Below are 14434 nucleotides of genomic sequence, written 5' to 3'. Positions count from 1 at the left end.
GTAGATGTTGAACGTTTCGGCATAAATCCATGCTGAGTCTCGGAGATATACTGTTTGCAATGGCTCAACATGGATTCCACCACAGTCATTTCAAACAGCTTAGGAACTGCCCTTAGCGTTGTAATATCGCGGCAGTTGTCGACTTTATCACCTTTTTTGTGAACTGGACACATAAAGGAGGATTTCCAGAGTTCGGGAAATACTCCGGTTGTTAGCGACAGTTGAAACAGATGACAAAGAGGTTCAATTAGACCAGCAGAGCATTTTTTTAAGAATAATAGTTGGTATACCATCTGGGCCTGCCGAGGTTAAAGCCTTCATTTTTTCAATCGCAAGTTGTACCATATTATTGTTGATATTGATAGAGCTCAAAGAATCTCCTGTGAACTAGAGCTCATACGCCCTCCATAGCTCATCGTTGAAGGCAACCCGGATTCCTCTTTTTGCTGGTTTACATGCTTCCAGAATGTTTTTGGTTCGGACTTAAAGTTACGTTGCACGTTTCGCAAGTAATCGGCATGGCAACGCTTCGATGTCTTTTTATAGACTTGGTTAACATGCACGTAGTGTTGTCGCAGCACTAGCCCCCAAACATGGAGTACTTCTTCATAGCGGCTCTTTTAGTCGTTTTTAATCGTCTCAACTCGGCGGTTTGTCACGCGGAGTGCTTAGATTTAAGGGCGTTTTTTGGGTACATAGCGATGGTTCTTAGATGGTAAACGATCCTGCCGTTGAAAGTGTTGAAGATACTGTAGAAATCGACCTCCAAAATCAAACGAAAGAATAACAGTCTAGCATTCAGGAGGAGCCCGAGATAAAAGAAGAGTCGCGGGTATCTGAATATGAGGAATTTTACGGTTACGATAACGAAAATCATGAAATGGTCGAGCCGACTTTCGGAGAAGATACCGTACATGCAACGAGAAGAACACTGGATTTGATGATAACGTAGGGAATGTACCTATAGTGTTTTGGGCAGAATCCATCGAGTTAAGGGAAAACAATGAATTGGCCAGAACAGCAGCTGTGGAATTCAGCAAAGAGAACAGTATACTCGACACTACTCTGTTGACCGCACCCCAGATATGCTCATCGTTGCACATCTCTTCGACGATATTGTCGACTGTCGCGCCGGGCATACCCCTTCGAACTTCTTCGAACCTAGGACATTCGAAAACCACCTTGTTCTGGCGTCTCTGGCCCGTTCACACACTCCGGGCAAAGAGGTGACGAAGTATGTCCAATCCGATGCAGGTACTTCCGGAAACATCCGTGCCCGAACGCGAATAGCGTCAAGTGGAAGTTCACCTCGCCATGTTTCCTATGCACCCACACCGACATATCTGAGATGAGCTGGTAGGCTAACCTTCCTTGCCACTTAGCCAACGAGTCCGCTCTGAACAGTCTTCTTTCATTTCATGTATTCCTCCGCTGGTAGCATTTCACGTCTTCAGCCAGAGTGATGCACATGGGAATCATCTCGGAAATGATGCTTGCCGCCTCCGATGATATCGTTCTGTACGCACTCGCGACACGAACAGCCAGTAGGCGTAACGTTCTTGTCAACTTCGTTCGCTTCCGCTATGAGTTCTGCACGGCAGCCCAGACCGGAACGCCATACTTCAGTATTGATTATGAGACACGCGCCAGCAGACGTTTCGTGCTGCATCTTGCTTCTCTGATGTTCGGCATGATCCTTGCCAATACGTTAGTTGTCGTCGTAGCCTTCTCACATACATAGTCGACATGGCTGTTGTAATTTATTCGATCGTCGACTATCACACTAAGGTGTCGCAGCGTACGCATCGATGGAATTGAGTGTCCGTCGACGCTGGTCACGACACGGTTGCTGAACAGTACTACCTCCGTCTTGTTGTGAGCCAGCTGCAACTTGACATCAGCCATTCAGGTTTCCACGATGCCTATTGTCTCTGCCCTCAACATCTCCACTTCTTCGAGGATATCGCTGGTTATCGCCAGGACAACTTCATTTGCAAAGCTGAGGATATCGAACCCTCCTGGGCAGTTGCAGTGTTAACATTCCGTTTTACATTATATTCCAGAGCGTTTGGCCGAGTAAAGGGCGAACACGAAATTATTGCGACACCGAAAATGTCATGCCAATTTTCTTATAATGTTTAAAATCAAACCAAAATTTTAGGGTAGTTTTATACATATATTTACTTCAAAAATCAAAAGAAAAGTTAATCGATGGAGCCTTGAGTGTAAAATTGAACGCATTTTCGCTTGATGCCCTCCATCAAAATCTTTACAGTGTCATCCGATACCAGTTTCTCAGTTTTTTTTTCCATTTTCTTAACATGTCAATCTCGTCTTTGACTGTCTTCTTGCTCTTCCGAAGTTCCCGCTTCATCATTGCCCAGTACTGCTCCACCGGGCGCAGCTCCGGACAGTTTTGTGGATTCATGTCCTTTGGAACAAAATGGATAGAATTGGCCTCATACCACTCCAGGACACTTTTAGAATAGTGGCATGACGCCAAATCTGGCCAAAATAGCGGAGCTTCGTCGTGCTGCTGCAAGAACGGCAAAAGGCGCTTCTCGAGGCACTCAGATTTGTAGATCTCGCCATTTACTGTGCCCTTTGTCACGAAAGGCTCACTCCTCAATCCGCAAGAGCAGATGGCCAGCAGATTTTCTCCTTCTTAAACTTGCTCTTGCCGGTGAAAAACTCCAACCCCGGAATTTGCTTAAAATCGGCTTTTATATACGTTTCGTCGTCCATCACACGGTAGCCATATTTTGCAGCATCTTCTCGTAGAGCTTCCGTGTCCGAGTTTTATCCGTAGATTGTTGCCGCTCATCGCGGTTTGGGAAGTTCTGTACCTTGTATGTATGTAGTGCAGCTCTCTTCTTTGCATTCTGGACGTAGCTCTGCGACATGCCGATCTTTATGGCCAAATCACGGCTTGAGACGTTGGGATTTGCTTTAATCATCCGCTTCACCTTTCCCTCCGTCTTTTTATTCTCCGGTCCCGGTTTTCTTCCAGCTCCTTTGCCGTGGTCCAACGTTAACCGCTCCTGGAACCGCTTCAACACTCTGGAGACGGTTGAATGGTGAATGTTCAACATTTTTCCCAACTGCCGGTGCGACAGGTCAGGAAATTCCAGGTGTTTGGAAAGAATTTGTTCTCTCGACTCGCGTTGGTTCACCTTCATTTTCGTTGAATCGAAAAACACGACTTCGAGTTTGACAGCATGTAAACAATACACATCAATGAGAAAGTGTGCAAAAATTGGTTGATTTTTACCCAATGGTAAAAAAGTTATGCCCTGTTGAATGTGTCGCAATAATTTCGTGTTCGCCCTTTATGCAGCCCTGAGGTACTCCCACCGTGACCCTAATCAACCACTGACCATGTTTGTTTCATAGACCAGCATTCGGTTCTGAAGGTAACTTCTAACAACCTTGCACAAATAGTTCGGGACCCGCATTCTGGGCAGCGCTACGCTGATAACGTAGAACACGTTCTTCACGTCGATCGTAACCACGGCGTACTAGCGATTACCTCTTCTCTTTTGCTTCAATGCTTTCTCCGCGCTCGTAATGACCGTGTGGATGGCGTCCACCGTCATGGTTCCTTTCCGGAATCTGCCTCTGCCGTTCTCACGCCCAGCGTAGTTCGTCGGACTGTTGAGGAAGACCCTTTTCAGAAGTTTATCAAGAGTATCCAGCTGGCATATAGACCGATACGATGCTGGATTTCCTGGTGGCATCCTGGTTTTGGCAGCGACATCAGCTTCTGGATCTTACATCTATCCAGCACTACCATAGCACTGTCCTGAATATGTCCAGAAACGTTAGGATCGCGATCTTCAGTGCCACGTTGGGGATACCGTCCGGACGGAAGCTTTCTTCGCTTTAAGTCCGTTTTATACTGTAAGGAACGGGTCGTTGGAGACCAGATTGTCATCAATATTTCCACCGACTGTATTGACGTATGGTGTTGGCAGCCATGCGATTGGGTCGTGCTTCGGTAAGAGACCCTCCACGATAGTTTTCAATTTGTCAGCGTACCTTTCAGCTGCCCTCGTTAGACCGTTGATCTTGGCCAATACGACACGATACGCGTTGCCCCAAGGGTTGGTGTCAACTTTTCTGTATAATTCCTAGTAGCAGGTGGACTTACTTAACACTATTTCGCATTCAATAACGGCCCTAGCCATCCGGATTACCACCTTACGCTCTTCTCTAAATGCTTCTGATCTTGCTATCTGAACGTGTTTTCTGGCTTTCAGGCAGGCAGCAGGGAGGTGCTTGAACCTGCCCAATACGCCGGACACCAGCAGTTCCTCGGCTCCAATTACTTCGGCACTGTTACGTCAAATGTCCTCACTGGTTTTTCCGATAGCGGCGTTCATAAGCCGTTGCTGTCTATACGAAGTACTTCGGCCCTTGTTAAAGTCCTCCGCGTTACAGTACAGTTCCACCGTTCCAATGATATAGTGAATTGCCTGGTGGTCGTTATGTGTGTACTAGTTGCCAATTCATGTTATTCTTCAGCGACGAATTGCAGAATGTTACGTCGATGATGGATCACTGTTCTGCTTTCATATCACCTCTTTCTTTTATTCACGAGCTTTCCATTATCAATTTGGAGCCTCGTTTGATCCATCCATTCAGCTCTCTACTTTCCTCTTGCTTTCCGTCATTCTGTCTATATATTAGGTCTTTTCAATCCTCTGCGTACTTGAGCCACTCAGCCACTTCACTCGAATATGCACCAGCGGTAAATCACCGAAAGCAATTTAGCTCCTGATTCCATGAACCATTTGGCTCCGATTTCCGTGAGCCACTTGGAACCCTACTTTGCCGCGAACTACTCGTATAGTTCCCGGCGGTGAGTTCGGTTTACTCAGACTGAGAGTTCTTTGGCGGCGGAATTTCTTCCGATACCGATACCCGTTTCCTTGAGCGGTGATGGGATTTCTCTCCACGCCGAGGTCCGTTTGGGGAGCCAATTAGCTCCGGCAGTGGATCCACCGTACCCAACGGACATACTGGCAGGTGTCGAGGTCTGTCGCCAATTTTCACTACAAGTAACTTTTAAATTCTTCTCAGAACCTCACACTTCCTGAATGAAAAAGGTAAATTTTGATACCGGCTCGCAATTGACCTTTCTATTCCCGTTAAAAAAGAAAAGGCGCTGAATTATTTCCTGATGAAAACAAAATATTTTGCACTGAAAAAATCGGTTGAGGTTAGGTATTTCGTGATGAAAACATTCCGATTTCCTTTGACTTCAGTTTTCATATGTGGTTGTAAATGAGTTGTCAGAAATCTTAAGTAGTTCAAGCAAAATATTTTGATGAATTATATGTCTGCGTCGAAAAATAACATGAAACGATCTCATCAACACATGTCAAATGGTCCTAAGTGCAAATGACAGTTTCTCTTTGTTTACTTTCTCATTCGCTAATAACTCGGCCGTTTACACGTTTGCTTCTTAATTCTTAGGGTAATATCGATCATGAACCGACCAAAGGGCCGAAGACGCAATGATATCGAATCGAGAAAAAAGCTTTGAAAATTCGCTTCAAAAAATTAAATCGTGTTTTAACAGTGTTTGCATACTGAGCCTTCAAATGTATTGAAACACTTCAAAACAATACTAGTTTTCGGAAGCATTACTAAAATATTTTATATAATAACGTTTTCGTTGATAAAATTGAAAAAAAATATATTTCGCCGAGTGTTGTTATGAAATGTTGATTAGGCCATTTTTGAGTCGCCCTCTTATTTTGACCACTCACAATTTCACCCTGCAGTGTCGCCAGAAAACAAAAACCAAATGTGGGCTTCGCCGTGCTCGCCGGAGGGGAAAATTTGTTATTCCGGTTATTCCCCCCGGACGTATCAAGCAGTTGGTTTTTGTTTAGGGCGACTCTGTTTACGGGTTTTGTAAACAATGATGCTGTCAATTTCGCCCGTACACACTACCAGCGTTGCCAATGTTCCAGATTTATCTGGAATCTTCCAGATTTTTCCTAACTGAACAGACATTTGTTCAAGCCAGACATTTTTCCAGATTTTTTAAATTTTGCCAGATTTTTCCAGACATTCTGAATTCTACGTTAAACCGCATAAGGAATGCCATTATGACAGATCTATCTGGCACAGCTAGTTTTTTTAATCCTTTAGCAGAAAGGTAAACCTCTCATTCTACCAGATTTATAAATTATAGTTACACACAATTTTTGGAAATCTGGGTCATATTTTCCAAAACAAAAATCGATTAATGTTCTATGAAAACCAAAATGTATGCCAAATTTCGATGGCTTTGAGCTCGCTGTCAAGTGACAGATTTTTCCAGACATTTTTATTTGAACTACCAGATTTTCTTTGAAAAATAGTGGCAACCCTGCACACTACCTTAGAAATGCAGAGGCGTAATCCGCCTGGCGGCTTGTTTACAGTTGAAAGTCAGATCCGCCGTTTTGGTTTTTATTGATTTTCATGAAGTGTGAAACATTTATAAATGAGTTTTTATATTTATTATGAAGTATTTTTACTCCTCTTTAAGATATTACTCAAATCTCCGTTTGTGTATTGTTATATAGGCCCATTTGTCGGTTCACGATCGATATGCTAGATGAAATCAGTCTTTCGGTATATCCTGAAACAATATTGGAAAGTTTTATGATGACGCCGTAATAATCGAAAGCGAAAGTAAACAAAAGAGAGGCTCTCATTTGCACTTAGGAATATTTGACATGTTTGTCTAGAATTGATGGCATTTCGGCAAATATTTCCCTTATTGTCGATCAACCAAAACGATTAATCAGCCAGTCATACTCAGACGGCGCTGCAGACGTTAAGTGGAACAAATGGGCGTACTTTTTAGAGGCTCCAATCACGCACAAACTTTAAAATGATTAGAAGTTGCGATACCATCTCTACGCAGAATGTCAATAGTCTCGTGACAATTTCGCAAACCAACACTTAATTCAACAGAATAAAAAATCTGGTGAATCGATGGTTCCAATTTTCGATTAACAGCATTCTTTGTCACTAAAAAATCAAAAAGAAAAACCATGAAAGAACACAGAAACGTCTGGGCGATTCGGCAGTGCTGCCACTTTATTGGTAATTTGTCTCTTGTTTACCAAAAAGGATGGTTGTCGCTTCCAACGAACTTACGGAATAACTCCATCGTACTATTTACTATCAATTGCATCCACAAATCATTTTAACACATTGTCCTACCAATTTCGGTCATTCCAATTTACAATTAATTCAACATCCACGTAAAACTAACATTAAAATCTTCAGTGCACTAATTGTTCATTGTTCGTGAGACTCAAATCGACTACATGCGACTAGCTTCCACTAGATGCCGTTATAAACCCACAATCTGCTTCCATTCACAGCAACTGTTGGCAGAACCTGCTGAAGCAACTGGCAGCACGCGAGAAGAAACTTCACGCAGCCGGTGAAATCCATCGCTTCCATCGGGATGCCGCGGAGGCACTCTTCCGTATTCAGGTAAGTGTCACACCCTTCCGCACTATTCGCCAATAATATTTACATCCGCATCGATTTTCAAACAGGACAAAAACGCCATGCTCTCCACCGAACTGGGCAAGGATTTGAACTCTGCATTGGCCCTAGCCCGAAAGCATGAAGCTTTCGAGAACGAGCTGGTCGCCCTGGAAGCACAGCTACAGTTCCTGGTCGATGATTCGCTCCGACTGCAGGCCAAGTATCCTGGTGACAATGCCAATGCGATTGAGGCCGAGCAGGAAAACGTCATCCAGGCGTGGAATGTGTTGAAGGAAAAGTCGGCGCTAAGGAACGACCAGCTGCAGGCCAGTTGCGATTTGCAGCATTTCCTCACCCAGGTCCGGGATCTGATGTCGTGGGCGACCAATTTGCGTGCGACATTGCAAGCAGAAGAACACGTCAGTGATGCTACCGGTGCGACGGCACTGAAGATCCAGCACGATGCTATCTACGGGGAGATTGAGGCCAGAGAGGAAACGTTCCGGTATCTGAACGAGTTGAGCGATTCGATGGTGCAGACGGGACACTATGCTGCAACGGAGGTCGAGGAGAAGTGTTCGGCTTTGTTGGATGAACGGGCAAAACTTCACTCGGCTTACAACAAGAAGAAGATTCTGCTGGAGCAGAAAATTGATTTGTTCTGCTTCATGCGGGATGCGAAGGTGATTGATAATTTGAGCAGTGGACAGGAAGCAGCGCTGTCCAGTTCAGACTTTGGTCAAACGGTAGAAGTGGTACAAAATCAGGTCAAGAAGCACGATGCGTTCGAAAAGTTGATTCAAACACAAGATGAGAAGGTGGCAATTTTGCAAGATCATGGAAGGAAATTGGTCGAGCAGAATCATTACGATAGTGAGAACATTAGAAGACGGTTGAGGGAAATTATCGAGAGAAGACAGAAGATCAAGGAGCTGTGCGCGCTAAGACGACAAAAGCTTCAAAATGCACTGCTGTATGCTCAGTTTATAAGGGATTGTGCCGAAGCTGGAGCGTGGATCAATGAAAAGCAGAAGAAACTGGAGGCGGATGCTAGCAGTTTTGCCGACGTAACGAATATGGAGGATAAGATTAAAAAGTTGCAGAAGCATCAAGCGTTCCAAGCAGAAGTGGCTGCAAACGAAGGTCGTATTAGAGAAGTCAAACAGAAGGGTGAGACTTTGATAGCGAAGCGTCACCAATGTGCTCCGGAAATTGAGGAAGAGGTTCGTAAGTTGAGTGAATCGTGGAAGGTTCTATTGAAGGAGGTTCTATCTCGCGGTAGGGGTCTCGAGGAAGCTCAAGATATACTTGAGTTCAATAGTCAATTGGATAAACTGGAAGCTTGGATCCGCGATAAAGAAATGATGGTGAATGCCAGTGACACTGGTCGGGATTTGGAGCATTGCAATGCTTTGAAGAGGAAACTGGATGATGTTGATTCCGACATGAGAGTGGATGATCAACGAATTAAGACAATTAACGTACTTGCGGATAAGCTGCTAACGCAGGACAAAGCACCCAACGAGTCTAAGAACGTTCAACAGAGACGAAATAATTTCAACAACAAGTGGAAATCACTTCAGGGTGCATTGAACAAGTACCGAGAGTTACTCGATGGTGCCTACGAAATACATGTGTTCAACCGGGACATCGACGACACTGCAGAGAGAATTGCCGAGAAGCAACTGGCAATGAGTGTGGATGATACTGGACGTGACTTGAATGCAGTCGAAACGCTGAAGCGTAAACAGGATACTATGCAACGGGACATGACTGCAGTACAGCAGAAGATAGCAGAACATGAGCAGAGAGCCGCACTTCTAGCTCAAAAGTATCCAGATAATGCAGTGAATATTGAGGAGAAACTGGAGGATTTGAAGCGCCAATGGCACAATCTACAGGAAGCTAGTGTTAAACGTGCAGATGCACTGGAGAATGGTTATACTGCGCACAAGTTCACAGCTAATGTGAAAGAACTCGAGCTGTGGACTAATGATATGATCAAGAAGATGGTTTCAGTAACGAATCCAACCACGATTAGCGAATGCCAAGCGCAGATACAGTTACATCAGGAACGCAAAGCAGAAATAGATGGAAGAGACAAAGTATTTAAGGCACTACAGGAACACGGTGAACGGCTAGTAACCGAAAACAAGGCCAAGGGAATCAAAAACGATTATGTAGAGAAGGCACTGAAGCAGTTGGAGGATCTGAACAAGCATCTGCACGATTCGTGGAAGGGTAAAGATCGTGGGCTGAAGGAGGCTCATCAGCTTCAACAGTTCAAAGAGCAGGCTGATCAGATCGAGGCCTGGTTGGCCAATAAGGAAGCCTTCCTGAACAATGATGATCTGGGAGAGTCGTTCACTGCTGTCGAGGCGTTGATAAAGAAACACGAAGCATTTGAAAAATTGCTGGCCGCTAGTAGAACCGACGAGTTGGAGAGATTCTCCGAAGAAATTTTAGCCGAGAGTCCATTTGAAGCTGATGTCATTAAGCAGAGATTGTGTTCTGTTATGGCACGAAAGAAGAAGCTTCTAGCTTCATCAGCCGCTCGTAAACAGAAACTGCAGGAATCATGGCAACTTCAACAATTCCTCCGTGGGCTGTACGAAGTAGCCAAATGGATTTCACAGAAGATGCAGGTCGCATTAGATGAAAATTATCGCGAACCGAGTAACCTGCAGAGTAAGATCCAAAAACACACGGCCTTCGATGCCGAATTGGGAGCCAACTCTAGTCGCGTCTCGGCTATTATTGAAGAGGGCGAATCTCTCATCGATGCGGAACACTATGCTAGCGCATTGGTCCAGGAACAGTTGGACGTTTTGGAAGCAGATTGGCAGAAACTTCGGGAAGCTTCCTTAGAGAAGAAGGATCGTTTGGCAGAAGCTTACGAGGCAAGACTCTTCGAGCGCACCTTGGAAGACTTCAACAACTGGATGGACGAAGTAGAACTTCAGCTGTCTTCCGAAGACTATGGAAGGGATCTTGCTTCTGTTAATAATTTACTGAAGAAACATGAAATGCTAGAAGCGGATGTCGCTCATCACCTGGAAACCTGTGAGCAAATTAAGGCAGCCGACGACAAATTCCTCGCATCGGACCATTTCTTGAAAGACGAACTACACGAAGTAGCCATGCTGACCATCAAACGCTACCATTCACTTCACGAACCCACTACCATCCGGCGGGACAACCTGGAAGATTCCCTCCAGTTACATCAGTTCCTGCGGGACGCCGAAGACGAACTGTCTTGGCTGAACGAGAAGGAACCATTGGCTGCATCGAAAGACCTGGGTAACAGTCTGACAGCCGTCCAGACATTGCAGAAGAAACATCAAGCCTTGGAAGCGGAGATTTACTCGCAAGAACCGATAATTTCCGCTCTAGTTCAGCGTGGTCAACAGATGATCCGGGAAAATCACTACGCAATGGAACAGATCGAACGGCAGTCCAATCAGCTTCAGCAAAAGTTGATTAATTTAAGGAACTTGACCAATATCCGACGACTACGGCTGCTGGATGCAGTGGAAAGTCAACAGTTTTATGCCGAAGCGAATGAGGCAGAGTCCTGGCTGAGAGAGAAAAAACCGATCATTTCATCGCACGATTACGGTAAAGATGAGGATTCGGCCAGTTCGCTGCAAAAGAAGTTAGACGCAATGCAGCGGGAGTTGTTGGCTTTCCGACCGACAGTCGAAAAAATCGATAAATTAGCGTCGGGATTGCAGGAACGAGGACACTTCGATAGCGATAAGATCAAGACAAAGAACGATAAGATTCAGTATCAGTTCCAGGAGTTGACTCGATTGGCGGCTGAGCGTGAGAAGAAGCTGGCTGAGACGAAGAAGTTGTATGAGTTTATTAGAGAGATCGACGATCTTCAGGAGTGGATCGAAATGCAGATGACCACGGCTGGATCTGAGGAGTACGGAACGGATGTTGAACACGTGGAGCAACTGACGGCTCAATTTGAGTCGTTCGTGTCGAATCTGAACTCGAATGAAGGACGCGTTAGTGCTTGTGTGGCCAAGGGAAAAGCACTATTGAACGAAGGTAATCCAAACAAAGACATCATCAAAGGTAAAAGGGATGAGACGAAGCAACTGTGGGAGGAATTGAAAGATTTGGTAATAGCAAGACAGGAGGCGTTAGCAGGAGCAAAACAGGTTCATCTCTTTGATCGTACAGCCGATGAAACGATCAGCTGGATCAATGAGAAGATTTCTGCCGTCCTGTCGGAAGACTACGGGCATGACCTGGAAACTATTCAAGCCTTGGTACGAACACACGAAAGCTTCGAAGCGGAACTTGGGGCTATCAAGGAACAGCTGGAATCGGTCGTCAGCGAAGCTCAAAAATTGGGTGACACCTTCCCCGATGCCAAAGAACACATCGAAGTTAAGCGGGACGAAACGATCGAGGCATGGTCCGAGTTGAAAGAAAAGACTTTCCAGCGGAGAGAAAAGCTCATGCAAGCCGAACAGCTGCAAGCATATTTTGACGAGTACCGAGATCTGATGGCTTGGATCAACGAAATGTTGGCTCAGATCACGGCACCGGAACTCGCCAAGGATGTAGCCGGTGCTGAAGCTCTGATCGGCAAGATTAAAGAACACCGAACTGAGGTCGATTCGAGAAACGAAGCTTTCGACACGTTCTATGTAATAGGGACCAAACTGATTAAGGATGGACACTTCCTTGCGAATGAAATCCAGGAAAAGATCGCCATTCTAGGACAAAGGAAACGCCTACTGGACAACACAATTATTCAAAGAGCCGAAATTTACGAACTGAATCTGGACACACAACTCTTCCTCAAGGAAGCTGAAGTTATCGAAAACTGGATTATTTCCCGCCAGGTTCAACTGAAGGACACCAAATTGGGTGACTCCATCGCTCAAGTAGAGGACCTGATCCGAAAGCACGAAGATTTCGAGAAAACCGTTGCAGCTCAGGAAGAGAAGGTACTCGCGCTCAAACGTATCACCCTGCTCGAGCAGAAGTTTAAGAAGCAACTGGAAGCGGAACAGGCGGCCCGCATTGCCGAGAAGGAACGTGTCGAACGAGAACGTCATGAGGCCCTGAAGCAAAAGGAAGTTCAACGAATAACCGAGGAGCGCCGCCGGCACGACGTCAACACTTCTGTTGTCAATGGATATTCCGATACTACCCCCAACAAGTCAACCACTCCTAGTCACCTCTCGCCCGCTGTTTCCCGTCTATCGAAGGAAGCTCCCGAAGTATCCCCTGTGGTTCAGAAATCCAACTCGTTTGCCACGATGCTACAGGAACGACTGCGACGCGGTTCCGAGGGAAATATTAAGCGAGCTGAAAGTATGAAGATTGGTCCGAAACCGGCCAAGCGAACGCCATCCTTCACAACCAGGCGAAGAGCTCAGAGCTTCCGGAAGAATCAGCGTGGAAACGAACCGGCTGAATTCGATCTACCACCAGTGGAAATTCAGGGAATGCTAGAACGTAAACACGAACTGCAATCCGGTGGTAAAAAGGCGCCAGTCCGCTCGTGGAAACCATTCTATACCGTGCTGTGCGGACAGCTGCTGTGTTTCTTCAAGGACGTCGAAGACTTTGCCCAGAAGAAGGCAGCAACCGCACCGGTCAATATCCTGAACGCCAAATGCGACCGTGCGGAAGATTACACGAAGAAGAAAAACGTGTTCCGATTAGTGCTGTTGGATGGATCTGAGTTCTTGTTTTTAACCGGATCCAGGGATTCGATGAACGAGTGGATCAACAAAATTGCCTTCCATGCCGCTTTGCCCCCAAATCTGCAGCTCATGAGTTACGACGAATCAATGAAGGTAAGTTAGTGATTTCACTTGTTTCTATAAGTAGATTGCTAATACGTTGCCCTCCCTTAACCCATCAGCAAACCTCAAGTGGCACCGAAGCTGCCAAAGTGCTAGGGCTGCAAATTAATCCCCAATCCCCGATACTAGACCGTAGCGATGCCAATTCCTCTATCAGCTCAAGAACCTCATCGCCGGACTCCCAGCGAAGGGATTCTCGCGCCTCGCTGAACAGTGCCAAATCCGGCGGTTCCGGTAGTAACAACAGTAGCAGCTTGCAAACCCCCCAAATCAATTTCCTACAGAAGCAGAAAGAGCTTCGGGAGCTAGAGAATCAGGTTGGCTAGTTTTGTGAGGTTTTTGTCCTTTTTAAGCTACTCTTTTCTTATTTGCCAGCAACGGGTTTCCCAGCATCAGCAGCAGCAGCAGCAACAGCAGCACATGAGTACCTTCCAATCGCCTCAGTCGCCGCAAGGGCAGGAACATTACGGCTTGGCGGATAAGCCACCGATACCACCAAGGGGAGTTCCACCACCCGTTCCCCAGCGGCAGTCCAGCACGGATAACGTTTTGAACAACAACGGCGGAAGCGCGAGTGCAGTACAAATTCGCCCCAAAACGGGCAGCGGTAGTTTTAACGGAAATGGTGAGTGTTTCAAAGTTTGTTTGTTTTTTTGGAGTGTCGCGAGCTGCTGAAGCGATTCAATTCTCCTTTTCCACAAATTATTAAGATGTTAACTTTTGGTCTGTTTTTTTCGGTTTTCGAACGAACCAAGTGAACAAGCTTAAATCTGCTGTTTGCGCATAGGTGACGCTAATATTGCTATATTGTAAAAGCCCGACTAAATGCTTGACTTTCTCGGGATTGGCAAAACCTGAGTGCATATGACATGCGTTAAGCCAAAGCGAACTGAGCGCCATATTTTTTTCTTGATGTTTTTAATGAAAAAATTATTTTTTCGATTATTTACTATTATCATAGAAAGTCTAAGGGTACTTATTTGCTATCGATTACTATTTGAGTTCTCAGAAATAAATTGATGTAGGTGTTTATAGTGCTACATTAGCTGCGATAGCGATTTTTAGGAAGGTACCTCCAAATGGCGCTTGGTCCT

General features: G+C 45.4%; 1 protein-coding gene across 8 annotated transcripts in view; it reads left to right on the top strand.

Moving 5' to 3' along the window:
- The window catches only part of LOC131685173 (spectrin beta chain, non-erythrocytic 1), a 418083-nt gene that overhangs the window by 393955 nt on the left and 9694 nt on the right, over positions 1 to 14434 (top strand). For 7 of the 8 annotated variants that reach the window (XM_058968702.1, XM_058968703.1, XM_058968705.1 and 4 more), the window contains 4 exons: positions 7392 to 7506; positions 7572 to 13331; positions 13400 to 13657; positions 13716 to 13965. In XM_058968702.1, coding sequence (XP_058824685.1) covers positions 7392 to 7506; positions 7572 to 13331; positions 13400 to 13657; positions 13716 to 13965 — 6383 coding nt within the window. The remainder of the gene's footprint in view (positions 1 to 7391; positions 7507 to 7571; positions 13332 to 13399; positions 13658 to 13715; positions 13966 to 14434) is intronic. The other variant, XM_058968706.1, reaches the window with a different exon arrangement.

Source organism: Topomyia yanbarensis, chromosome 2 (genome assembly GCF_030247195.1).
Source record: "Topomyia yanbarensis strain Yona2022 chromosome 2, ASM3024719v1, whole genome shotgun sequence".
Lineage (NCBI taxonomy): Eukaryota > Metazoa > Arthropoda > Insecta > Diptera > Culicidae > Topomyia > Topomyia yanbarensis.
This window is presented reverse-complemented; position numbering and strand designations above follow the sequence as displayed.